The 26130-nt window shown below is 43.2% G+C and overlaps 1 protein-coding gene across 4 annotated transcripts in view; it reads left to right on the forward strand.

The window, feature by feature from the left end:
- The first annotated feature begins 2407 nt into the window (after positions 1 to 2407).
- Positions 2408 to 26130, forward strand: part of ASPM (assembly factor for spindle microtubules) — a 62578-nt gene continuing 38855 nt past the window's right edge. For 3 of the 4 annotated variants that reach the window (XM_086343222.1, XM_086343225.1, XM_086343224.1), the window contains exons 1-9: positions 2408 to 4310; positions 11787 to 11930; positions 12083 to 13574; positions 19307 to 19408; positions 19830 to 19925; positions 20665 to 20811; positions 22791 to 23036; positions 23313 to 23380; positions 25945 to 26086. In XM_086343222.1, coding sequence (XP_086199348.1) covers positions 4014 to 4310; positions 11787 to 11930; positions 12083 to 13574; positions 19307 to 19408; positions 19830 to 19925; positions 20665 to 20811; positions 22791 to 23036; positions 23313 to 23380; positions 25945 to 26086 — 2734 coding nt within the window. In that variant the 5' untranslated portion in view covers positions 2408 to 4013. The remainder of the gene's footprint in view (positions 4311 to 11786; positions 11931 to 12082; positions 13575 to 19306; positions 19409 to 19829; positions 19926 to 20664; positions 20812 to 22790; positions 23037 to 23312; positions 23381 to 25944; positions 26087 to 26130) is intronic. The other variant, XM_086343223.1, reaches the window with a different exon arrangement.

Below are 26130 nucleotides of genomic sequence, written 5' to 3' on the forward strand. Positions count from 1 at the left end.
CAGTCCTGTGGCCACTGCTGAGTTTTCCAAATTTGCTGGCATATTGAGTGCAGCACTTTCACAGCATCATCTTTCAGGATTTGAAATAGCTCAACTGGAATTCCATTACCTCCACTAGCTTTGTTCGTAGTGATGCTTTCTAAGGCCCATTTGACTTCACATTCCAGATGTTTGGCTCTAGGTGAGTGATCACACCATCGTGATTATCTTGGTCATGAAGATCTTTTTTGTACAGTTCTTCTGTGTATTCTTGCCACCTCTTCTTAATATCTTCTGCTTCTGTTAGACCCATACCATTTCTGTCCTTTTTTGAGCCTATCTTTGCATGAAATATTCCCTTGGTATCTCTAATTTTCTTGAAGAGATCTTTAGTCTTTCCCATTCTGTTGTTTTCCTCTATTTCTTTGCATTGATTGCTGAGGAAGGCTTTCTTATCTCTCCTTGTTATCCTTTGGAACTCTGCATTCAGATGTTTATATCTTTCCTTTTCTCCTTTGCTTTTCGCTTCTCTTCTTTTCACAGCTATTTGTAAGGCCTTCCTAAACAGCCATTTTGCTTTTTTACATTATCTTCCCTGGGTATGGTCTTGATCCCTGTCTCCTGTACAATGTCACGAACCTCTATTCATAGTTCATCAGGCACTCTATCTATCACAGTACCTGACAGCTATTTCTTGCTCATTAGATTTAATCAGCAAACATCATCAATATAATGGACTGGCAGACGGGGCTGACTCTGCTGGAAAGTGAGGTTTGTAGGAAGAATTACAAGTTCTCAGCCTTTAAAATTTTACCGAAATTACTTTGCCAACAAAGGTCCATCTAGTCAAAGCTATGGTTTTTCCAGTGGTCATGTATGCTTGTGAGAGTTGGACTATAAAGAAAGCTGAGCACTGAAGAATTGATGCTTTTGAACTGTGGTGTTGGAGAAGATTCTTGAGAGTCCCTTGGATTGCAAGGAGATCCAACCACTCCATCCTAAGGGAGATCAGTCCTGGGTGTTCACTGGAAGGACTGATGTTGGAGCTGAAACTCCAATAGTTTGGCCACCTGATGCGAAGAGCTGACTCATTGGAAAAGAACCTGATGCTGGGAAAGATTGAGGGCAGGAGGAGAAGGGGATGACAGAGGATGAGATGGTTGGATGGTGTCACCGACTTGATGAACATGGGTTTGGGTGGACTCAGGGAGTTGGTGATGGACAGGGAGGCCTGGCGTGCTGCGGTCACAAAGAGTCGGACATGACTGAGCAACTGAACTGAACTGAACTGAAGATACATTTTCACAGGGTTCCACTGTCTCCCCTTAGGTAAGAGGCTGGCAGGGTTGGGTATTTAATTAGTGCTGCCACATTTACCAGAAGACGTGGGCTTGGTCCTTGGCCATATGTTCCAGGAGACCACAGGGAGTGAGGGGCTTCTTCAGAGCTCCTATCCACACATTCTTATTCTCAATATATGTTCTTAGTGGTACCTTCATTTTCTTTTTCTCTATGTATTCTCTCTAGGGTGTCAGGTAAAACCAGATGACACTAAGCTTGGACAGTGTCCAGTGGATAATTTGAGGACTCAGGATGCTACCCCACCCTTTGGATTGTCATGGTGTGTTTCTTGCTAGTAAGAGTTTATCCCTGTGCTTCTCAAATATGAGCAACTCAATTCAGAATTCTACCTGAAGAGGCTATTTCCCAAGGCCAGTGTTGTATCAGCCAAGGTCACTAAGGAAATAGTTGGCCCTCTCCAATTTACTGTAATTCAAGGAAGCTTAATAAAGGGACTATTCACAAAGATAGGTCTGGGTTGCAGGGAAACAAGCAATAGGGTCTTATCCTGGGCCTAGTGACACTGTGGTATCCCCACATCCAGATCTCCAATAGGAGAGGGCACCTCTCCAGCTACATATGACTTTAATGTGGAGATGGAGCCAGCCCATGGTGGGTAGGGTTGGGGGGCATACCCTGGCTTACCTCTTTAACTAAAACAGATGTCACAGAGTAAGAAACCTATGGATGTAGCAAATACAGAACACAGCCAGCGTCTCACAGCCAAGAGCAGGCTGGAAAAAGGTGAAGGGTGGGAGTGGAGGGCAAGCAAAAAATATCCAGTATAGTTCATTTTGGGTTTTTAAAAACTATGCATCAACAGCATTGCTTTATGAAGAGAAACCTGTAAGGGGAGAACATATAGAAACAAAATGTGTTCCTATCATGTTAAAAAGGATTGAGACAAACATTTCAGTGACTTAAGCTTGCTGCTGCTGCTAAGTCGCTTCAGTCGTGTCTGACTCTGTGCGACCCCATAGATGGCAGCCCACCAGGCTCCCCCTTCCCTGGGATTCTCCAGGCTTAAGACGGCCTATATTTGCAACGTTAATTTGATGAATAACATTCACTGTACAAAATATAATAAATATAAATTAAGTGTATTTAAAAGTTACTGTCATTCATTCAAACATTTTGGTAAAAATGTATGTAGTAGCATTCTCCTTGTGCATCAGTCTTGAAGGATTTTTTAAGAAACCTCCATAAACACGTTTGATTAAATATCATTGAGGTAACAGGGTTCAACATCAGGTCAAATTGGGTGTCAGTGAATACAGTTTCCTATCTCACTTTCCTCATTTTGGTTTTCCTTTCAGGGAGTTTTCTTTTCATGTATTCTGTGTGGCTGTATGCACATCCACAGGCTATTTTTTAAAGTCTCCTCCTGTCTTTAGGCGAGAAGGCGATGGCACCCCACTCCAGTACTCTTGCCTGGAAAATCCCATGGACGGAGGAACCCGGTAGGCTGCAGTCCATGGGGTCGCTCAGAGTCAGACAGGACTGAGCGACTTCACTTTCACTTTTCACCTTCATGCATCGGAGAAGGAAATGGCAACCCATTCCAGTATTCTTGCCTGGAGAATCCCAGGGACGGGAGCCTGATGGGCTGCCGTCTATGGGGTCGCAAAGAGTCGGACACGACTGAAGCGACTTGGCAGCAGCACCTGTCTTTAGAGGCAGCGCGGGCAGCGGGGACAGCAAGAGGAGCCTAGCCTCCGGTGCCCCTCCTGGCCTCGCCACTCCCAGGTGGCTGAACGCCGGCCTCGCTCTTCTGTGAATCGCGAATAACGGTCCCTTCCCCCAGGGTAGAAGGGAAGGTGGAGATAAATACGTGCAGGGCTTAACACAACCCCTGGCAGAGAGTAACATGTAGGTTACAATCATTACTATCAGATATATACAATTTAAATGAAAACCGAGAAGTTATCTGTCGAGGGCCATGCCCGTAAAGACCACCGCTTATGAATTACTGGGAATTTCGGGTTTTGTTTGTTTACCTGGTTTAGCTCCCAGAATCCCGAGGTAAGAACCAGCAGGTAAGTTACTGAGCCACTGCACCGACACCACGCACTGACGTCAGCACGTTCGCACTAACTGTACATTTAATTTTAATTTTCCTCATTTTCTCCCTTTTGGGCCCAGGAAGTGGCAGAGGGATCCCGGGCGAGTACATTGATCTCCCTCAAAGTACTGTGAGGCAATGACTTTGCCGGCAACCGCCAAGACAGCTGCATTTCCGGAGGAAGTGCTGTGACTCTCTTCGCTTCCACCAACCTGTTCACAAAACCGATAGGCGAATTCCGAACCTGAGCCCCAGCCCTCAGAGAGAGCCCAGACCCAGCTGCCATAGCCCTCTCCTCTGCAAGAGCGACCCGTCACCGTCGCCGCCACATTTAAATAAGGCGCCGTCTTCTCATTGGCTGGCAGTGCTGCTCACCGATTGGGCCCGCTCGGAGGTGGGCGGAACCAGGGCAGCCCATTGGTGGAGGCGGGAATTTTAAACGGAGCAAAATCCCTTCTCAGTTCGCGTCTCTCTCCAGTTTGAGTTTGTGCGTCCGGACGCCTTCTTGTGTCCTGGCAACTGGACGAGAAAGGGGGCGAGTTGTTTCTCGATCCCCGCAGCTCCTCGAGGGGAGGCTGTGGGCGTTCTTGCGGAGGCCGCTCGGAGCAGCCGGGCGTACCCAGAGGCCTCGATGGCGACCTGGCAGCGGGGTAGCGGCTGCTGGGAGCGGAGCCCGCCGGAGCCGAGGCCGCGGGCGGGGCCGAGGGGTCCCCGCGCCGAGGAGGAGGCGGCGTCCCCGGCCGTCCTGTCCCTCAGCCACTTCTGCAGGTCGCCCTTCCTCTGCTTCGGGGACGTGCGCCTGGGAGCCTCGCGGACGCTGCCCCTGATCCTGGACAACCCCAACGAGGAGGCGGCCGCCGTGTGGCTGTCCCGCGGCCCCGCCGCCGAACGCGGCTTCACTATCTGGCCGAGCGCCTTCGTGCTGCAGGTAGGAGCGGGATGCGGCCTCCCCGCCGCGCTCCGGGACCCGGGCTCGGAAGGGGCAGGAGCGGACCTGAGTAAAAGCCGAGTGATTCCCTCAGACTCTGGTGAGCCCCTGTCCCCGGGGCAGGAGGAGCCCGGTGGGCGGGGACCCGGCAGTGACAGCGCCCGCGCCCGCGCCGGGCATCCTTCGGAGCACATTCCTGCCTTCTGTGATAGAGAAGAGTTTCTCATTGACTTAGGGCCTCGAGAAGATTGGCAGTTCTAGAGGAGTGGATGGCACGCTTACAATTAATATTCTTATCTTTCATCTACTCATCCATCTATCCATCTTCCTGTCTGCATATAAGATTGCCAGGAGTACTCTGATTAGAGCAGGGTTTTTAAATTGCTTTCTATCAGTCATCTTAATATGCGCTTTAGTTTCTAAAGGGAAACTGAGTCCATGGAGTGTCAGAGTAACTACTCTTCTGGTGAGCTTCGTTTTGGCCAAATAGCGACAAAATAAAAAACACTTCTCAGGGTTGTTTTCAATAAGTATGCACACTTTATTATTTAATCTTTTTTTTTTTTCCTTTGCTGTAGTGTAGTTTTAATGGTGATTCAAATTTAAATTTGTAACTGCTGTTTCAAGGATTTCCAGGGTAGCTTTTCTGCATTACATTCGCCACAGTAAAGCTCCCATTCCTGTCATCAAAATCTAGAATATTTACATCCTTATTTGGACTGCAGTGGTCTTTCCATTGGTTAGAACCTCTGAAAGTGTGAGAAGAAGAAAAAAAAAAATTAGCTGAGGGAGTCCCACTCCTTGTCTAAAAAACCACTTCCTAAAGCAGTGATACAAGGCTCTAAGCTGAGGTCCATTGACTTAAGCACTTGTTCAGCTATAGTTAAGAACCTGCCCTTCCTCTCTAGTTTATAAACTCCTTGCAGTTTATAAACTGCTTGCTTTTCTTTTTGTGGGAAAACAAATACTTGCTTTTTCTATCTACACTATACTTCTGCTTGTTCTTTTTTGTTTTGTGGGACTAAAGTTTTTGAATTTTTTTTTAGAGTTATACTTTTATATTATGAAAGTTAACTGTTCTTTTAAACCATATGTTTGTGATGTTTTATGGTTTCTGCTTTAAAACAAAGCTTGTCTTTTATTAGCTGTTGATTTCCTTCAGCTTCAGGTTTGGGTGTGTTGATTCCACTCAACCACTAAGATAATACATACAAACATAATGTTTACCTTTTACAAATTGTTCTCAAGTCTGTTGCCTTATTTAATCCTTACAACAAACTCATGGAGTCATTATTTACATTAGAGGATAAGGCACTACTGTCAAAGGGTTTGTGTGCAGTGCATCAGAGTTAGGCAGCTCGGTTCAGTATTCTGAGTCTCTCTTTTCTCGTCTATTAGTTGGAAGCAATGCCAGCTAAAGCTGTGCATGGTGCTCAAATGAGAGAAAGCTTCAAGCAGAGATCTTGACTGTGTCCTGAATAAATGTTCCAGTCTTAATTTTTAATGAGGAAGTATGCTCAGAGGGTGGAAAACATTTACACATGGTTTTATTCTTGGCGATTGACACAGTTAGGATTCTCATCCAGGTCTTTAAATCCCGTGCACTTTCATTTATATTGATTCAAAGACAGGAGGCATGGTTCCTTCCTAAAGACATATGTTAGGAGGATGAGGGGAAATTCTAAGAACAAGGAGAAGCTGCATCAGATAGGCACCAAGAAGGATGGGATGTTTTGAGGAGACTGGTGGTTCTAAATTTGAGGGCATCAGAATCAGCTAAGGGTAAAATACTTGGGGCCCCTCAGAGTCTGATTCCATATGTGCAGAGGACAACTAGAATTTGCTTTTCTCAGAAGTTCCCAGGTGATGCCTCTGCTACTGGTCCAAGGACAGCATTTTGAAAAGCACAATAGTAGAAAATACCTATGTGAACATCCCTTATCTAAAACACACCCTTGGTGAATTAGCATGTCACCATACACCTAAGCAGCATTTCTCCGAGATGCCTCAACCACTCACATCAGATTTGTCTGGATTGCTTGTAATATGGGAGATTTCTGCTCATCACTCCACACTTGCTAATGTGAATCTCTGGGGGTAAATACAGAAAACGGCATTTTAAACAAGATCTTTTGTATGCAGATGGCATCTCAAGAATCTCTAGGTATTATACCTGCCAGAGAGTGACTTCACAGTTACTGTAAAAATATGTCTACAACACAATGTATCTAGGCCTGAAAAGGAATGAAGGACCAGAGACTCATTCAGGATATTTTTTGCAGAGCAGATTTATGGGCAGCCCTTTTCAAGGAAAAAACATTTTTGGGGGGGGGGGGTGTATACTTATCTATTTTTTTCCCATGATACATTAAAAACTGTATTTTTCATGCATCTGCTTTTTGCCAGGTACTGTATGAGACACTCAGCTTATAAAATTGAGGACAAAGGGAAAAAAACTTTAAATGATTGTTCTCTTACTCTCCTAATCATGCTTTTTAAAACTTTGATAATACTGGTGTGCTAGAATCTGCCTGTGACGGCTGTCCTGTAGGGGGTGTGTCATTTGGGCCTGAGTCTTCATAATGACAGTCAGTTAAAATCACCACCCGCCACAGTAAACACCTCCCTTGTAGCTCAGTTGGTGAAGAATCTGGCTGCATTGCAGGAGATCTGGGTTCGATTCCTGGGTCGGGAAGATCCCCTGGAGAAGGAAATGGCAACCCACTCTAGTATTCTTGCCTGGAGAATCCCATGGACAGAGGAGCCTAGCAGGCTACAGTCCACAGGGTCTCAAGAGTCTGGACATGACTTAGTGACTAAACCACAACCACACTGAATGGAGTTCAACTCTGTGTCCATCCTGGCTGCATGTTACCTCCTGGTGAGCTTTGAACAACCGCAGGTACCAGGACCCCGCTTCAGCATCACTCCTGGGAGGACATGGGGAGGGCCAGGGCATGTTTACCTTCCACAAACCCCTCAAAGTGATTCTTGTAGCCAGGTGTGCGAATAATTTAACTGGACAGTTTAACAGACTCATTGGTGCCAGTTATGGGAATATGAGCTTCTGCTACAGATGAGTAGAAACTAACATGAGGCCGCTTGCGCTTCTTTAATAAAACAAGCTATCCTTCTTCTATCTGCAGTGAGTGTGATGCTATTTTGATCTGACTGGAAGACTTGGATGAACTGGCTTAATAGGAGCCCCAAACCTGACTCTCCTCCCTCTTCACCTCTAGGCTTGAGACTGTTCTGTTCATTGCACTTAGGGCCACCAGGGGGCGAGCCAGATCCAGTTAATAACCACGCACCTTCCGTTGTCACTGGCTACAACTATCATTTTCTGATTTGTCACTAATAAGGGAGTGTGTAAACAAAGACTGCAGAATCTTAGGACTTGAGGGAAATGACAAATGATTCTGTTCACTGATTCTCGGCTTTTAAAAATTTCCTCCCCAAGGAGAGATGCAGTACACATTTTAAATTGCTATCCTGACTTTCTAATGTCTCTCTTAGAATCCAGATAAAATAGTATCACTCTTATCTCAGACACTCGGCAATGCTTCTGTTCAAAAAAATAAACAGTGACGCATAGACTGCCGTTACTGAAGGTATTTAAAAGAAAATATATAACAGATCGGTTCCCTCATTTGTTTTGTTTGAGTTACTAAGAGGTTGAAAGCAAGGGGGAAATGGGTAGGGAATCCAAATGAAGACTTACCAAGGGGAAAAAGCAAAGTGCTTCATGTTTTATCTCAGTTTTTACACCTCTGAGAGTATTTGTCTCCATAAAAAGTCAAGTTTTGTAGATAGACTATCATCATCACAGTCCAAAAGCAGGTATCAGTTTTAAATCCCTTTTAAGTGTCTCTCAGAACTGACTTGCTGTCAGTGTCTCAATCTATGGACTGTTACAGATTAAAGGAGGACTTCCTCATGGGAGAGTGGATGGAGGAGGAGGAGGCAGGAAAGAGGAAAGGGGAGGAACATTTTGAGCATCTTTTTTCCCAATGTACTCTCCTAGGTTACAGGATTAAGCCTTCAATTAAGGATAAAAAAACTTGAACTTCATTTTAGTATGCCTTAAAGAAAATAGGCAAACAAGCAAAACAAAACCTCTGAAGCCAAATGTACACCTAAGTAATGTTTGCAATGTTTCGATCTGCTAGAGAGTGTTCTAATATGCAGCAGTCCTCTGCTGCTCTCTCCAGCCTCACGTGTCACAGGTCATTTGCCTTCTCACTACTCTTAAGCCACACTGGTCCTCTTGTCTGTTTCTGGGGTTGTCCTACGAGGCAACCCTAACTGTAACCCTAACCCTCTGGTTCCCGGGCTATGCATGTGTTGGTACCTTCTGAACTGCTTCTCCCTGACAGCTCAGTTGGCAAAGAATCCACCTGCAATATGGGAGACCCTGGTTCAATTCCTGGGTTGGGAAGATACCCTGGAGAAGGGACAGGCAACCCACTCCAGTGTTCTTGGGCTTCCCTTGTGGCTCAGCTGGTAAAGAATCCACCTGCAATGTGGGAGACCTGGGTTCAATACCTGGTTGGAAAGATCCCCTGGAGAAGGGAAAGGCTACCCACTCCAATATTCTGGCCTGGAAAATTCCATGGACAGTCCATGGGGTCTCAAAGAATCGGACACAACTGAGTTACTTTCACTTAGCTCTATGTGTCCAGCTCATTCTTATACTTTGTTTTAGCTTAAATATTATAATTATTATAATTTCTGATCAGCCCGTTAGCGATTATAGTTCCCTACACTGTTGCTGTGCCTCTCAACCTTTGTTTCATTGATGACAGTACTGGGGACTTGTATTTTTGTACTTATCTTTTTATTTAGATTTTGTCATTTCTTTTATTGAGCAGAATATAGTGTCCATGAGACCAGAGGCCAAGTGTGTTTTTCATTCACTCAATAATTTTGTCACTTAAATATTTAACATACGCCCCCTCTGTGTCAGGCACTATGTATGCCATTAGGCAGTCAATAACCATTTGTTCAATAGTTCCTTCTTTAGAAGGAACTTCCCCTTTTAAATTAAAAAAAAAATTTTATGTATAAATTGAGAAGCAAGTAGTAAGAATTCACACTCTTGAATTTATCCTAAGCAGACAATTTCATCTGAATCTCAGTGACAATGAAATTTGAAAGATAAGCCCATTAAGTATAAGCGGATCTCAGATATTGTGGGTGCTCATCCAGACCACTGTAACAGAGTGAAAATCATAGAAAAATGAGTCACATGAATTTTTTGGTTTCCCAGTGCATATAAAATTTATGTATACACTATTCTGTAATTTTTTAAGTGTACTATAGCCTCATGTTGAAGAAGACAGTATATGTATCTCAACTAAAAAGACTACTACTAAGAGATACTAACAATCAATTGAGCCTTCTGCAAACTATACCTGTTTTGTGGTTGTAAGTTCTGACCTTGATGTTGGTGGCTGCTGACTGGTCAGGGTGGTGGTTGCCGAAGGCTGGGGTGACTGTGCCAATTTCTTAATGTAAGACAGCAGTGAAGTGTGCTGCATTGATTGGCTCTTCCTTTCATGAATAATTTCTCTGTAGCCTGCAGTACTGTTTCATAGCATTTTCACCACAGCAGAACTTCTCTCAAAATTAAAAGTCTCTCCTCATCAGCCTTGCTCTGCTTTCCCAACTAAGTTTATGTAATATTCTAAATCCTTTGTCATCATTCCAATAATCTCCATAGCCTCTTCACCAGGAGTAGATTCCATCTCAAGAAACCAGTCTCTTGGCTCATCTGTACGAAACAACTTCCCATCCATTCAAGTTTTATCATAAATTGCAGCGTTTCAGTCACGTCCTCAGATACTTCTAAATCTGTTACTGAGTCCACACTTGTACTGCTCACCATGCAACAGGCTAATAATCCTAGAGACGAGCTGCTGGGGCAAGGAGTAGTGACTTTATACGGAAATTCAGCTGACCAAAAAGACGGTGGACTAGTGTCCCAAAGAACCATCTTACCCTAGTTAGAATTCCGGCTGCTTCTTCTTCTTTTTTTTTTTTTTTAAGAGGAGGGTACATGATTGGTTGGTAGAAACTTCTTGGTGTCAGAATCCTTTGTTCTTGCAGCTGTCCCTATAGGTCGGCTCATGATGTTCCCATAAACCCCTAACAGGGCAAATGCTACAACTGTCCTGTTCTTCAACTTTTTAATCTCTATCTTAATGGGAAAGTGCAACACTTAAAGGTCAGAGCCTTGAGAATGGGCTCTCCTGTATGTTTCAAGTTACCTCCAACATTCTTAACTTGTAGGAAATCAACGGAATACAAAGTTTAAAGTAAAAGAAACAGATCTGCTGCGGAGTGGGATTTATTCTTCCCTCTTAAAATTCAAGTTCTCTTGCTATTTCTAACACATCTGCACCTTTGCTGAAGTCTTAAACCCCTCAAAGTCATTCTGGAAGACTGAAATCAACTTCTCCCAGATCCCTGTAGATGCTGACATTTTGATCTCTTCTCATGAATCATGAATGTTCTTAATGGCATCCAAAATGGTGGATCACTTTCAGAAGGTTTTCAATTTACCTTTCCCAGATCCATCAGAAGAAGCACTCTTCATGGTGGCTATAGCCTCATGAAATGTATTTCTTAAGATTTGAAAATTGAAATTACTCCTTGTTTCTCTGGGCTGCAGAATTCGTAAAGCTTCCTGAACCTTGATTACTTCATCTGTAAAACATGTGTCATGACAGTGTCTGCTTCCTAGGGATGTGAGATTCAGACTAGTTATGTTAGATAACCTGAAACTAGGCCTAGAGTATCAATAATGATGCTATGGACTTTAGAGAAGCTCGTGGAGAGCAAGGAATTTAGCTGATCATCTTTACATTTCTTTCTGAAAATGTCTTTCTCATATAAGGCATTTATATTTGAAATGGAAGTTCTGTACATAGTCTAAAGAAGTGGAAATAATGTGATTAAATTTTTAAAAACCACTGAACTAAAATAAAGTGATTCGTAGACTCTCTGTTCCACTGCTTTCATATACAGTTAAGAGTTTATTATAATTTTATCTTGTTGTGAACTTTGTTATTACGGTAGCCTTTTTCCTTAGAATGAAATGAGATAGGATAGGAAGATACATTTGACTTGTTAAATGTTGGTGAGTAACAATTATTAATCCTCTACTGTATTCTCTCTATTGATGGGGGTGTTAGTTGCTCAGTTGTGTCCAACTCTGCAACCGCATGGACTATAGACCACCAGTTTCCTCTGTTCATGGGATTCTCCAGGCAAGAATACTGGAGTGTGTTGCCATGTCCTTCTCCAGGGGATCCTCCTTACCCAGGGATCGAACCTGGGTCTCCTGCATTTCAGGCAGGTTCTTTACTGTCTGAGCCACCAGGGAAGACCCATTTGTATATAATATAGAATATGTTTGTGTTGTTATACATCACTACTGTTATAGTAATTTAAAATGTGTTCTTTTGGTTATAGCCTAAAGAAAAAATTGTTGTTTCTATTACCTGGACACCGTTAAAAGGAGGCCGAATAAGAGAGACCATAACATTTCTTGTAAATGATATTCTGAAACACCAAGCTATATTACTAGGAAATGCAGAAGAGCCGAAAAAGAAAAAGGTAATAAATTTTCAGCATTCTGTATTTACTCTAGGAAATAATATGTAAAATCATTTTGTTCACAGGTCTCTTGAAGTAACATTCATAATATTGCTTATAAGTAGTATTCAATAGTTATCAACTTAATCTGTATGTTTTGCTTATTTTTGCAGAGGACTCTTTGGGATACTATTAATAAGAAGAAAGCATCAGCCTCTTCAAGACATAGCAAGAAGGCTTCAAATATTCAAAATGTGAATAAAACATTTAATGTTTCCCCCAAAGCTGACAGAGTTAGGAGCCCACTACAAGCCTGTGAGAATCTGGCTACAAATGGAAACTGTTCCCCACCAGAAAGCAGTCCTTTAATCCTTGAAGAAAATAAACTCCCCATATCACCTATCAGCCCCGCTTCCCTAGAGTGCCACAGGGGGACCTGCTTGCCACTTCCTGTTCGTCGATCTACAACCTACACATCCCTTCCTGCTTCTGAAAATGGGGAACTGGTGAAAGCAGACGGTGCCAACACTGCAGAAGATTTTCATTTTAATGAGAAAGGCATAACTGAAACCTCCTTTGACTCCATAGACAACGTTAATAGTCAAATTGAAGAGAATGGTAAACTTACTCTTACCCCAAATTATTCTTCAAGTTTGAACATCACACAAAGCCAAGGACATTTTCTAAGTCCGGATTCTTTTGTGAATAATAGCCATGCATCTAATAATGAACCAGAATTTATGAAGTGCCTCTCACCAGATATGTTTGTGAAAGGTAATACAAGGCCTGTGATTTTGGAATCAAAAAGGGTACATGAAATCTGTCGGAAAATTCTAAGTCCAGATTCTTTCATAAATGATAATTATGGACTAAATGAGGATCTAGAAACAGAGTCCATCAACCCAATTCTCTCCCCAAATCAATTTTTAAAAGATAATATGGCATATATATGTGTATCTCAGCAAACATGTCAATTGCCATTATCAACTGGACATTTTCAGGACTCACAGCCTCCTCAAGATGAGAGAAAAAATGCAGCTGTACCTTGTATTTCTGAATGTCAGCAGTTAGAATCTCCAAAAGCTACTTTTGAAGCATCCAAAGCTTTAGAAGTGATGTCAAACTCTTACACTTTTAAAAAACAGAACCAGCCTAAATTTTCGGCAGTTCAGGATATTTCTAGTCACAGCCGCAAAAAACCTATTAAGAGACGCCCAATACTTTCTGCCACTGTGACTAAAAGAAAGCCCACTTGCGCTGTAGAAAACCAAATGGAGACTGTTAAACCAAAGGCAAAAAGATGTCTCAATGTCGTAGTGGGTGACTGCAAAAAGGAAACAGATGATCAAAAAGAGAAAGATGATTTTCATCCTTTTCTTCCAATTAGAGATTTAATACCGAATAGACCTAAGAGCTCTAAAAACATAGTAACTCCTCCCTGCAAGGTAGCTTCAGTTGCTCGTAAAAGAAAGAGTGAGGGACACACAGGAGATGAAAATGTGAGGATAACAGTTACAGAATGCACGGAAGTACAAGAGGTCAAAAGGCCCCATTTTTCTCCTGTGGAGTCTAAAACATCAACTGTTAAACACACAAAAAAAGTGGTAACCTCCTCCTTGAAACGTGTTAGCCACAGAGAGAAATTAAACCTGAAGAAGAAAACAGGTGAGTCTCATTCATAAAATCTTTCATGAAAGTATACCTATATGGGGGATAGTTTCTATTTCTTTTGGTTTAGTAAATTGCTATTGAGAAGCTTAAATCAACTTGTACTTTTCATTCACCGGTTGGCTTTAGTGGAAGATGAGTCAGACATAGAGTAGGGCCGAATTCTGAAATCACTGTGATCTCATTCTTATTTACATTTTTGATGTTTCATTCATCACGGTTTTTCTGCAGTAATTTTTAAAAACTATTGTGTTAAAATGCTTGTCTTTATATATATATATATTTTTTGTCTTTATATTTAAAAAAAATTTTTTTAACATATTTGTTTATTTGGTTGTATCTTAGTTTCAGCATGCGAACTCTTTTTTTCCCCCGAAACTTTAAGTTTTATTTTGTATTGGGGTATAGCCGATTAATAATGTGGTGATAGTTTCAGATGAACAGCTGAAGGGACTTAGCCGTACATTTACATGTATCCATTCTCCCGCAAACTCCCCTCCCATTCAGGCTGCCACATAACGTGCAGAGTTCCATGTGCTATACAATAGGTCCTTGTTGGTCATCCATTTTAAATAGAGCAGTGTGTACTTAACTTTTCCAAGGTCCCTAACTATGCCTTCCCTTCCAGCAGCCGTGGTTCATTTTCTGTGAGTCTGTCTCTCTGTTTTGTAAGTGCATTGATATGATTTCTTTTTAGATTCCACACATAAGGCATGTCATAAGATATTTATCCCTCTTTGTCTGACTTACTTCACTCAGTATGACACTCTCTAGGCCCACCCATATTACTGCAAATGACATTGCTTCATTCTTTTTAATGGTTGAGTAATATTCCATTGTTTGTGCCACATCTTCTTTATCCATTCCTCTGTTGATTTAGACTGTGTTTCCATGTCCTGGCCACTGTAAACAGTGCTTCAGTGAACACTGGGGTGCATGTATCCTTTTGGATCATGTTTTTCTCTGGATATGTGGCACACAAACTCTTAGTTGTGGGAAGTGGGATCTAGTTCCCCAACCAGAGATCGAACCTGGGCCCCCTGCCCTGAGAACATGGAGTCTCAGTCACTGGACCATCAGGGAAGTCCCTATGTGCTTGTCTTGCTGACAGAGTTTTTTGCTCCCCCTGCAAGTGTTGCACCCGGGGAAGTACTGAGCGTGCCTCACCTTAGTCCAGGCCCCAGAGTGAGGGCCCAGTGCACACCTGGCCCCCATCACACTGTCTGAGGGGGCACAGAGGGGGCCTTCCCCCAGGGACATCGTTCTCCTTAGCCTCTACTTGGCCCTTATTTGGGGATGAAGACAAGGCCCCCGAACTCCTCTTTCCTTTAGGAGGAACCTCACCGTTCCATCCCCAGCCCTCACCCATCCCACCCCTGTCTGCTTCAAAAACTGTCAGGACTAATCCCAGACTGCCTCAGATGCCAGTCAGGGTCCAGGCAGGAAAACAAACCACACAGGCTACGAAACAGATAATGTAAAGGGATCCCAGGACTCACAGGAAGTGTCACACCCACTCGGGTACTTGAGCTCATTTTTCTTTGTACACTCCCCAGTTGGAATCACCTTCTGCATCTCCCCAGCTCTCTGCAGTGCCTGTGTGCTCTGGACTCACTGCCTTCCTTCACATCCAGCTTTGCTGAATGCCCCCTCCTCCTGTTCCCGCCCTGACCTGGCCCTCTCCCGAGAACATGCCTTCTCTCCTGCTCCTCTGACCCGGAACCTCCTGGGACCGTGGACCACCCACCGTCTCATACCTGCTTCCAGACTGTTGCTTCTCCTTTCTTCCCGGAAACAGATGACAAGAAAGCAAAGGGCACAGATAGCTGGAAGCTCAGTTTCCAGACCACCTCACCTTGAGTTCTCCTTGTTACAGGGAGAGATGACTGAGAATTTTTATATTTGGCTCATAAGACCTTCTCTAAAACTTCTACTTTATGATGCGTCTTTATGATTTCAAGATCCTTGAAGGAGATCCTTCCAGTACCCTGGCCTGTGAATTGCAGCCTCCTTAGGCCACACTCTTAGAGCATCTCCCTCGCTGGGATTTCAGCGTTTTCTCTAAAAGCCAATGAATCCACCTCCATTTCCCCAGTCCTCATCCCTGACCTGTCATCATTTTCTCACTTGGCTTGGCCTCCATGGCTCATCGTAACCCCTTGTTCCATCTTCGTGCTTGTCTGGCACATTCCAGTTCCCAGGCCAGCTCTGTGCCTGAACCTTGCTGGACCGTGACCGCTCATCTCCCGGAAGCCCGCAACTCTCCTCAGCTCTGTCGTCCTGCTTTGTTGACTTTCTCTCTCTCTGCTGCAGACTACTGCCCCCCTCCCTTTTTGTCCTGAAACCTCGAGCACCTCCTTCCTCCTCTGAGGACAAGGCAACAGCAGCCAGTGTTTACTGCCTGCGTTCCTCGCAGCCCCCGCTGTGAGTGCCTTGCTGATAGCGCCTCTCATAGCTACAGCAGTCAGACTGAGTAGACGTTGTCATAAGCACACGTTCAAGTCAGAAAACCTCCGCATCCAGAAGCTGAGTCTTTGCCTGAGGTCACGGGGAGTAAGTGGTCAGGCTGGGGTTCCCCCATGCAGGGGGCTCAGGAGCTGGTGCTCTGATCCTCACCTACACCGACAGCATACTTGCTGCCTCACTGAGGATGCAGAGGTGTTGTGGAAAGTTCCACAGCATCCATCACCCGCTGCGTTCCCATCCCCTGCTGCCTCCCCTCCCGTGACAGCCTGAGAGGTCTGTGCACCGGTAAGGCGGCTCTTTCCTAGTAACAGTAAAGACCCCAGCCGTCTACACAGTCGTTGTTTTAGCAGCTGCCTTTCCCCACGTCTCCAGGGTTTGACTCCCTATCAGGTCATTTCTGATTCATGCAACAAAGTGCTGTTCTTACCTCCATCTCCCAAAAAAACAAAGACTTCTCATTGATACCACATATCCATTCACACCCGGCATCTTTCTGCTTTCTTGTAAGCAACACTCCTTGAAAGAACCTACATGTTCATTTTGTGATAGTTCACTGATTCCGTATACTTTTCCATGTAAACATTATGCTTGAATTAAAAGGTGCTTTTTAATGTAAAAGAAAATAATCACTTTGAAAGATGCTTTTATTAGCTGTTTCTAGATCTCCTCTTTGTTGAAGTCACTTCAACCAGATTTTCATGACTCTGGTAAAACCTTGTTTTGTCAAGGTCATCAGCACCTCCACACTGAATCCAGAGGTTATTTCTCAGTCTTCATCTTGAACTATTAGGCAACCTCTCTCTTCTGGGACCGCTTTACCCTGCCACTCCCACTTCCTCCTGGTTCTTTTCCCGCCTCCCTGGGGGCTCCTCTGTGTCTGTCGCTCCAGCCTCTAAACTTTGAGGTACACAAAGACTCAACCACTGAAACTTTTTCACACTTTTGCTCATTCCCTTAATGCTTTCAGGCCGTCTCACAGCTTTCAGTACTGCCTCTACATGGAGGCCTTCCAGCTTTACATCTTTAGGATGGACCTTTCATCTGTAGACTCGTTTATCCAGCGTCTTTTATTTCCACTTGACTGCCTAGTGAGTGCCTTTAATTTGTCCAAAAGCACCCCTTGCATCCCCAGTCCCGTGACATCTTCCCTGGTGTGTCGGTCCGACACACTTCTGTTATGATCTCCTCTCAGCTCAGGCCCCACACCTTGGGGTGTCCCTAAGTGTGCTTCTCTCCGACCCTTTCTCTATAAATTCAGACAGTCTGCCTGATTCTAAACTCAGTCCCTCAACAAATCCTGTCTTCTTTCCAAGTACATTCAGGACTGGGTCACTTCTCACTATCACTGACGGCCCCATCCGAGCCTATGTCTCTGCAGGTCCCTGTCAGATCTTGCCTTCACCCTTGCCTTCTCTGGAGCCTGTTTTCCACTTAGCTGCCAAGGCAATGCTTTTAAAATAGTCATCAGTTGGATTCTAACATGCTCCACTTCTATACCCCCGCTGGCTTTTCATCTCACTGGAAGCCAGGTTCTTACAGTGACGAGCAAGACCCTGCAGTGTCTACAGAGAAAGAAGTCAGTTTTTCCAGGTACGTTTATTCAGCTCTGATAGGTCCCTGCCACACGCTATGCATTGTTCTAGGCTCTGTGGATACTGGGAGAAAAGACCTCATTCCTGTCCTCAGCCGCTCCCGGTCCTTGGAGCTGTGCCCAGGGAATCATGAAAGCACAGAAGTGGAGGCACTTTACTTGGCTTTCTGGGAAAGACCAGAAGCTGTGAGACGTTTCCAAGGAAGTCTCCCACAGAACAAAATGGTTGTAGGCAGAGGGACTAGCCTGTGCAAGCCTTCAGAACGAGGAACTCACATTTTTAATTTTAGGTACGTTAAGACGGAAAGAAACTTATAACCGAATAGATATTATGTAGCAATGTGGTCATATTCCTTATTTTGACAATTGGCATGGATTTGCAATTCTTCTAAGTCAAAGCTGGGCACTTTTTCTCTGAAGGTCTAGATAGTAAATATCCAGTTTTTGCAGCTCATGTGACCTCTGTCACAACCAGTGGGCCCTGTCATTGCCGACGGGGAAACAGGCACAGACAGTGTGGACATGAGCGGCTGTGACTCCGTGCCAAGAAGACTTTATTTATGGACACCAAGATCTGAATTTCATATTGTCTTCATGTGTCATGAAATCAAACTGTTTGGAGGTCTATTTTGTTTTTAACTAGTGTTCATAAACATGAGAACTTCTTAGCTTGCAGACTGTACCCAAACAGCTGTGGGCTGGATTCTGCTCTGGGCCTTAGCTTTCCCCTCTCTGGCTTTATTATTAATATTAGCTCCTGGTTTGTATGGAACAGCAGCACAAGCTGGTATGAAACCCACCTTTGAGGGAGTGAACTGCGTTAGGACGGGCTGTTTTCCTCTGTGACTTTCCCTGTAGGTACCCCCAGCCCCATCATCTACCTCCTGTAGGTACCACTTACCATCTACCTCCTGTAGGTACCCCCCACCGTCTACCTCCTGTAGGTACCCCCCACCGTCTACCTCCTGTAGGCACCCCCACCATCTACCTCCTGTAGGTACCCCCCACCATCTATGTCATCACCTGGGTGAGGTCTGGGAACCTGTCAGAGTTCTCATTCTCCATCACTTGCCCAGTCAGTTGACATTAAGCCCTGTTGCAAATTCTGCTATGAAAACAGCTCTTCTCTGGTTTTTTCTCCACTGCTTCTGCAAATTCTGCTATGAAAACAGCTCTTCTCTGGTTTTGTCTCCACTGCTTCTGTGTTCCTTTAAATTCTCATCATAACTGACTTAGGCCCCTGGGATTGCTTCCTTTTCGCTTCCATCTCTAGTCTTGACTCCAGTCCACTGTCCATTCCATCTTCTGAAATACATGTGACAGTGTGACTGCCTGGACCTTAATCCTTCACTGGCCCATAGGGTACTTGGAACTGAATTACAGTGCAAGCTCTGAAGCCATACTGTCTAGCTCAGCTACCTACTAGCATGTATGACCTTGACCAAGTAGCATAGTTGCTCTAAGCTCCATAAAACATGGAAAATGATGGTGCACTTCTGATAGACTTCTGGTGCTGACTACATCAGTAACCTAAATTACAAGACTCTGGGAGTGCCTGGCGCAAGTATTCAACTACTGGCCATCACTGTTATTTTTCATATTTTTTAATTCCTTTCTTCCTCTTCCAACCCCTTTTTTGTCTTGCTTTTCTTGTCTGTGTTCTTGGCTCCAGGCACCACCTTGCAGTTCAGTCAGAGGCCCGGTTCCTGGTGTGTCACGTCCATTGCAGGGTCAGCCCAGGGGCGCTCCCGCCAGGAGGCTGTCTGCCTTCCAGGTGACTCAGCTTTCCCTCCCCTTGTCCCGGGCTCCTCCTATACTTCTGATGTAATGTACTGTGATTCTTTCTACTCCTCTGTTCTGGACCCAGAACATCCTGAGGGCGGGAACCACATCTTTCCATTCTGCATTCTCAGCACCTAGTTGTATATGTACATACACACACACGCACACACACACACAGTGAGCTGGTTCAATCTCAATCGTAGCTTCTGTCAACACAAAATACGTTGTAGTTTCTGGTCTGTAACTTCCAGACATAGGTTTTATTTACCCAAGTTCATACCCTGGCACATAGTGGTTACTCAGCATCTGCTAAATGGATATGATTTTGGAGAGTGCAAATTTTAAGTTGATAGCAGTTCACTTGCAGAATTTATTTTACTTTTAAAATGCTATTCTTTTTTGCATGATTGTAGATTCATTAGGATACAGAACTCCTAAAACAAACAGAAGGACAAGACCCTTTGTTCCTGTGGCTCAGTCTAACTTGACCTTCATAAAACCACTAAAAGGCAAGTGTTTAATATCTTTAAAGTCTATGAAAAACTGACACTGAATGAAACATTAATCGCATTTCAAATGGAAATGAATTGATTTTTTTTAATGGAATAAAAGCCTTGAAGAATTGTTGAAGTATGTGTCCCAATAACAATTAGGATATTTTCTCAGAGTTCAATGAAGTTGACTCACTTTTCTTGGGATTTTTAAATAACCAGGAGGTACTGCCTTACTTTTTCTCTCTTACTTTTACTATATTTTATACCCCAAAATGGGCTTCCCTAGTAGCTCAGCTGGTAGTGAATCTGCCTACAATGCAGGAGACCCCAGTTTGATTCCTGGGTCAGGAAGATTCCCTGGAGAAGGGATAGGTTAACCATCCGGTATTGGGTTTCCCTGGTGACCCAAATGGTAAAGAATCCGCCTGCAATGCAGGAGACCTGGGTTTGATCTCTGGGTTGGGAAGATCTCCTGGAGGAGGGCAACCCACTCCAGTATTCTCGCCTGGAGAATTCTGTGGACAGAGGAGCCTGGCGGGCTACAGTACACGGGGTCACAAAGAGTCGGACACGACTGAGTGACTGAGCACAGTGCAGCACACCCCAAATGCTTTCAACTACTTCCAGCAGGAAGTAGAAAAGCAAACATCGTTCAGTGTCTTAAAGGTGTTCTTGCTGACGATAGTCTATTGCTATAGATTGTATAATAATTTAAAGGAAAAGTTTTTATGCCTTAACCTAACTGTATTCCTAGGTATACCTAGACATCCAATGCCGTTTGCTGCAAAAAACATGTTTTATGATGAACGCTGGAAGGAAAAGCAGGAACAGGGCTTCACTTGGTGGCTAAATTTTATATTAACTCCTGACGACTTCACTGTAAAAACAAATATTTCTGAAGGTAAACATGAAGTTAATGTTTAAATTGGGTAATACTTTCTTTGTTTTAATGGGTCATTTTTAACATGATTTTTCCATTCTTTAGTTGTACAGATTTATTGGGCTTCCCTGGTCGCCCAGATGGTAAAGAGTCTGCCCACAATGTGGGAGACCTAGGTTCAATCCCTGGGTCAGGAAGGTCCCCTGGAGAAGGAAATGGCAGCCCACTCCAGTATTCTTGCTTGGAAAATCCCATGGACAGAGGAGCCTCGCAGGCTATGTAGGGTCGCAAAGAGTTGAACACTACTGAAGTGACTTCACTTTCACAAGTGTATCATAGTGTAGTACTTTGGCCACCTCATGCAAAGAGTTGACTCATTGGAAAAGACAATGATGCTGGGAGGGATTGGGGGCAGGAGGAGAAGGGGACGACAGAGGATGAGACGGCTGGATGGCATCACTGACTCGATGGACGTGAGTCTGAGTGAACTCCGGGAGTTGGTGATGGACAGGGAGGCCTGGCGTGCTGCGATTCATGGGGTCTCAAAGAGTCAGACACGACTGAGCGACTGATCTGATCTGATCATAGTGTAGTTCGTGGCACAGCACACTAGGTTATTAACACAAATGCTCATTATTGTGCAGGTGAGAGAATTTTGTGCTGTAAGCACTGAACTTCTTTTTTTGCTCATCAGCCAGTGTGATTTCCAGCCTTGCCAGTGAATGGGTTTTATTGTAAGACAGATTCAGTCTGCATTAACAGAGACATGGCTGCCTAGAAACCCAGTCCAGTCTTAGCTGCATCAATAAAGTGGAATGTCCGGCAGATCGTTTTGTCTTGTATGGCCTGTTAGGGGTATTGTCTCTGTTGGACCCTGTTTAAGATGTTTGTGGCCAAGTATGTAATGATGAGAGGTCTAAAAACCAGTGGGTATGAGGAATTTTTAAAATATTTCACTGTAGTTCTGGAAAACAGAAAAACTCAAAGTATGGAATGTGATGGAAACATGGTGTTCTTCAAATATTTAAAGGGTTTTCTCCTGAGACAAGGAAGATTCACTTGTGGTACTCTCTCATAGAAGTTACAGAGATCAGTTCAACTCCAGATAAGGAAAACCCCTTTAAAATACTTAACTTGCCCAGGCATCACACAGGCTGACTTTAAGGGGGACGATTTCCCTCTTGCTGTAGTGTTCCAGCAGACACTCGTCTGCATTTGTTAGAGAAGTGTGTATAGGAATTCTACCTTTGATTAGGTACTTTTCTTTTTCTCCAAAAGTAAACAAAACATGATTTTTAGTTCTTTCCTTGAGAGAAGATGTGCTCTATGAAAATTCAAATTGCATTTCAAAATTTGACTTTAACAAATCACATTCTTTTTTTTAACCTTTATTAATTTATTTTTAAATATTATTTCTATTTCTCTTTGGAATAGAGAAATATAACTTTTTTTTAATGTATTCAAGCATATTGACTTTTTACCTTTTGGATATTTTCCATTACTTTTTTATTATTATTCTTTTTAAATTTATTTTTAAAATTGAAAGATAATTGCTTTTAGTATTGTGTTGGTTTCTGTCGTACACCAGCATGAATCAGCCATGGATATATGTATGTCCCCTCCCTCTTATACTCCCTCCCAACAAATCCCATCCTTTAGGAGTTTATCTTTTGATAAAGCGTATGGAAGCAGAGAAGCCAGCTAGGAGGCTGTCTCATGAGTCTGGGTTAGAGGAGATCGTGTTGGAACCTGAACGACAGTGGTTATAAGAAATGGTTAGATTTGGGATACAGTTTGCAGGTACAGTCAACTGGTTGTGACCATAGGACAGCCGAAGCTTCTGAGTGAAGGATGCCACCTTCACTTTGAGGTGGGAAGGAGAGGAGCAGGCTGGAAGGCACAGGGACTAGATCCTGTCTTCAGCTGCACTTATTGCTAGATTTTAAAGTGTATGCACGTATTGGTTAACCAGAACTGTCCTTTCTTTCATTTTGACCCAGTAAATGCTTCCACTCTTCTTCTGGGAGTAGAGAGTCAACATAAAGTAAGTGTCCCGAAAGCTCCTACCAAGGACGAGGTGTCTCTCAGAGCTTACACCGCCCGGTGCAGGCTGAACAGGTTGCGCCGTGCCGCGTGCCGCTTATTTACTTCTGAAAAAATGGTTAAGGCTATGAAAAAGCTTGAAATTGAAATCGAAGCTCGGCGGCTAATTGTTCGGAAAGACAGGCACCTCTGGAAAGATGTGGGTAAGAAGATTATAGAAATCTTGAGATTAATTCTTTAAAAACACTCTAGAAATTTTTTTTTCAGAGTCAAATATATACATGGTTTCACTTTGCTACCTAAAATTTCACAAACTTAAACGAGATCATGTACATATATAAAAGAGTGGAAGTATACTTTAACATATTTCATATATGTGATGTTCCTTTTTGGTCTCTGATTTCTGTCCATGAAATTGTATTCACTGTCTCATATTTGATTAGTGGTCTGAGCTTACTTGCATTTCATATGCGTTTCAGGAGAACGCCAGAAAGTCCTGAATTGGCTATTGTCATATAATCCTTTGTGGCTACGAATCGGCCTAGAGGTAAGTACACCATTCAGTTTTTGAAAAAAGATACTTTGAGATATAGATATATATATATATATATACACTTCTAGAAGATTCTTTAATAAAATGATGGTTTCAATTATCAAATTATTTGGTTGCTTAATCTCTCAGTATGAAATTTAAGGTCCCTTCATAAATGCTCATTAGGTTAACAGACTCTGTCATTCTGTATTACTGCCATCTTGTTACATAGCAGTTTTCCCGTTAGTTTCTTACATATATAAAATTTGGTACCAGATGTAATAACAAGCATAGTTAACTCCTTTCTGAGCATTTACCAATGACAATACTGCTGCTGCTGCTGCTGCTAAGTCGCTTCAGTCGTGGCCGACTCTGTGACCCCATAGACGGCAGCCCACCAGGCTCCCCCGTCCCTGGGATTCTCCAGGCAAGAACACTGGAGTGGGTCGCCATTTCCTTCTCCAATGCATGAAAGTGAAAAGTGAAAGTGAAGTCGCTCAGTCGTGTCCAACTCTTAGCGACCCCATGGATTGCAGCCTACCAGGGTCCTCCATCCATGGGATTTTCCAGGCAAGAGTACTGGAGTGGGTTGCCATTGCCTTCTCCGAATGACAATACTAGGCTGTTTAAAACACATTAAATACATTTTCTAATTTAGATCTCCATAAAATCCAGTGAGGTATTTATTGTTATTCCAACTTCACTGACAGAACAGAAGCTGAAATGGTAAGTGACCTGCCGAATGCCAGTGAAGGGCCAGGACTGGAATCCACACCAGTCTGAAGTCATCAGAAACATTTAGATGGAACACTACTCATGAAAACATCAGAATTTGAGTTTTTCACATGGTGTATGGTTCAATAATATTTAGAATGATAAAACTAACTGAATTAGAAAGCCACTAGGAGTTGAGTGTTAAAAATATTCTTTTATTCCAGCCCTCAGTGTTTCCATTTCCTTTAGTCTTTTACTGGTGAACTCTTATATCTTGTTTAGGCTTTTTACCTTTGTCATGTGGGATATCCCATTCTTCAATTTTTTCTAAGTTTTTGAATAGAAAAATCTTTTGTACTAAAGAACAATCTTTACAATAATCTGTCTGTTTATCAGAAAATTGAGCTGTTGAGAGAATGAATGATAATCCCACTATGGTCACCCAACTAGACAGTGAACTTGTTAAGATTTCCTACTTTAATTCTTATTTCAACTGATTTGAAATTCAACTTCTCATTTCTTTCAATGAAAAGTTAATCAGAAAATTACATATCAACTGGCTATGCTTCAGATATCAAAGAGTTCCAGAACCTCAGCTAAAGTAGAACCTGTCTAGGGCTTCCCTGGTGGCACAGATGGTAAAGTAGGACCTGTCTATTTGGGGCATAGCTCTTTTGTGGCAGAGGTAACACGTAGGAGAGTTAGAAACATGCCATGCCCTTTGAAACTTCCTCCTAGAGGTAGTGTGCATCACCTCATCCATAGTTCTGCCCACAGTGCACATCTGTCCAGACACAGATGAGGCAGAAATATTTATTCTTTCACAATACATACAGCAAATCTATGCCATTTGGTGGGAAAGGGGACTTCTAAAGGGAAGGGAGGAATGAATAATTATAAACAAAACATTGTACCATCACACCTTAGAATTCTGTTAGGAGGCATGACCTTTGAGGATCTTAAGAAAGCATCACATGCCAAAAAAATAAAGTAAAGAAAGACAAAATGTCTCTATTTTGGCAGATATTAGTATTTTTTATGCTTTTCTCTAGTTTTATTGATGTAAAGTTATAAAATACAATTTGATGTTTGTAGTTTTTTCTAATTCTTTAAAAATCATTAACAATCACATTGATGTTAAATTAATAACATTTTAATCCTTGATTATATACAGATCTGAACATCTCAAGTTATTGTCTTAGATGATTTACAGATGGTTTTCCATTTGTTAACTACTCAAGCATTTAGAATTACTTAGGTGTCTGTTGTACCTTCATGATACACTTGCAGGACGTGCGTACATGTGTGCTAAGTTGCTTCAGTCGTGTCTGACTCTTTGCGACCCTATGGACTGTAGCCCGCCAGGCTCCTCTGTCCATGGGATTCTCCAGGCAAGAATATTGGAGTGGGTTGCCGTGCCCTCCTCCAGGGAGTCTTCCCGACTGAGGGATCAAACCTAAGTCTCCCATGTCTCCTTCACTGGCAGGTGGGTTCTTTACCACTAGTGCCACCTAGGAAGCCCACTAGCAGGACAGTTGTCATTAAATTTGAACAAGAGGCCTACATTTGGTAGTTCTTAAAAGAAAAAATTGCAATATAAATATCACTTGTCATATAATTTTTAAGAACTGATCTTAGTCCTAAACTTATCTTAGTCCTGAACTTTCTTCTCTTCTTCACTGTGAAGAAGGGTGCACTAAAAATTGCACAAAACATTACATGTTCAGCCCATCCTCATCCTCATCTCTCCCAAAGGAATCAGAACCTCGCCAGTTCCTAGACCATCGTCATCTGTCCCTCCCCTCTGCTTCCCTGTGCCCCGAAGAGAGAGCACAGCCCTGACTTGGGCTTGGATTTCTTTTCAGACGATATACGGAGAACTGGTGCCTCTGGAAGACAACAGTGACGTCACGGGGCTGGCGATGTTCATTCTGAACCGCCTGCTTTGGAATCCTGACATCGCAGCCGAGTACAGACACCCAAGTGTCCCTCACCTGTACAGAGATGGTGGGTGGCTCTGCCTCCGTCGTGTGCTCCCCACGCTGTGTGCA

Source organism: Bos grunniens, chromosome 16 (genome assembly GCF_055505025.1).
Source record: "Bos grunniens cultivar Pamir isolate PY7600 chromosome 16, Bosgru_T2T1.0, whole genome shotgun sequence".
NCBI lineage: Eukaryota > Metazoa > Chordata > Mammalia > Artiodactyla > Bovidae > Bos > Bos grunniens.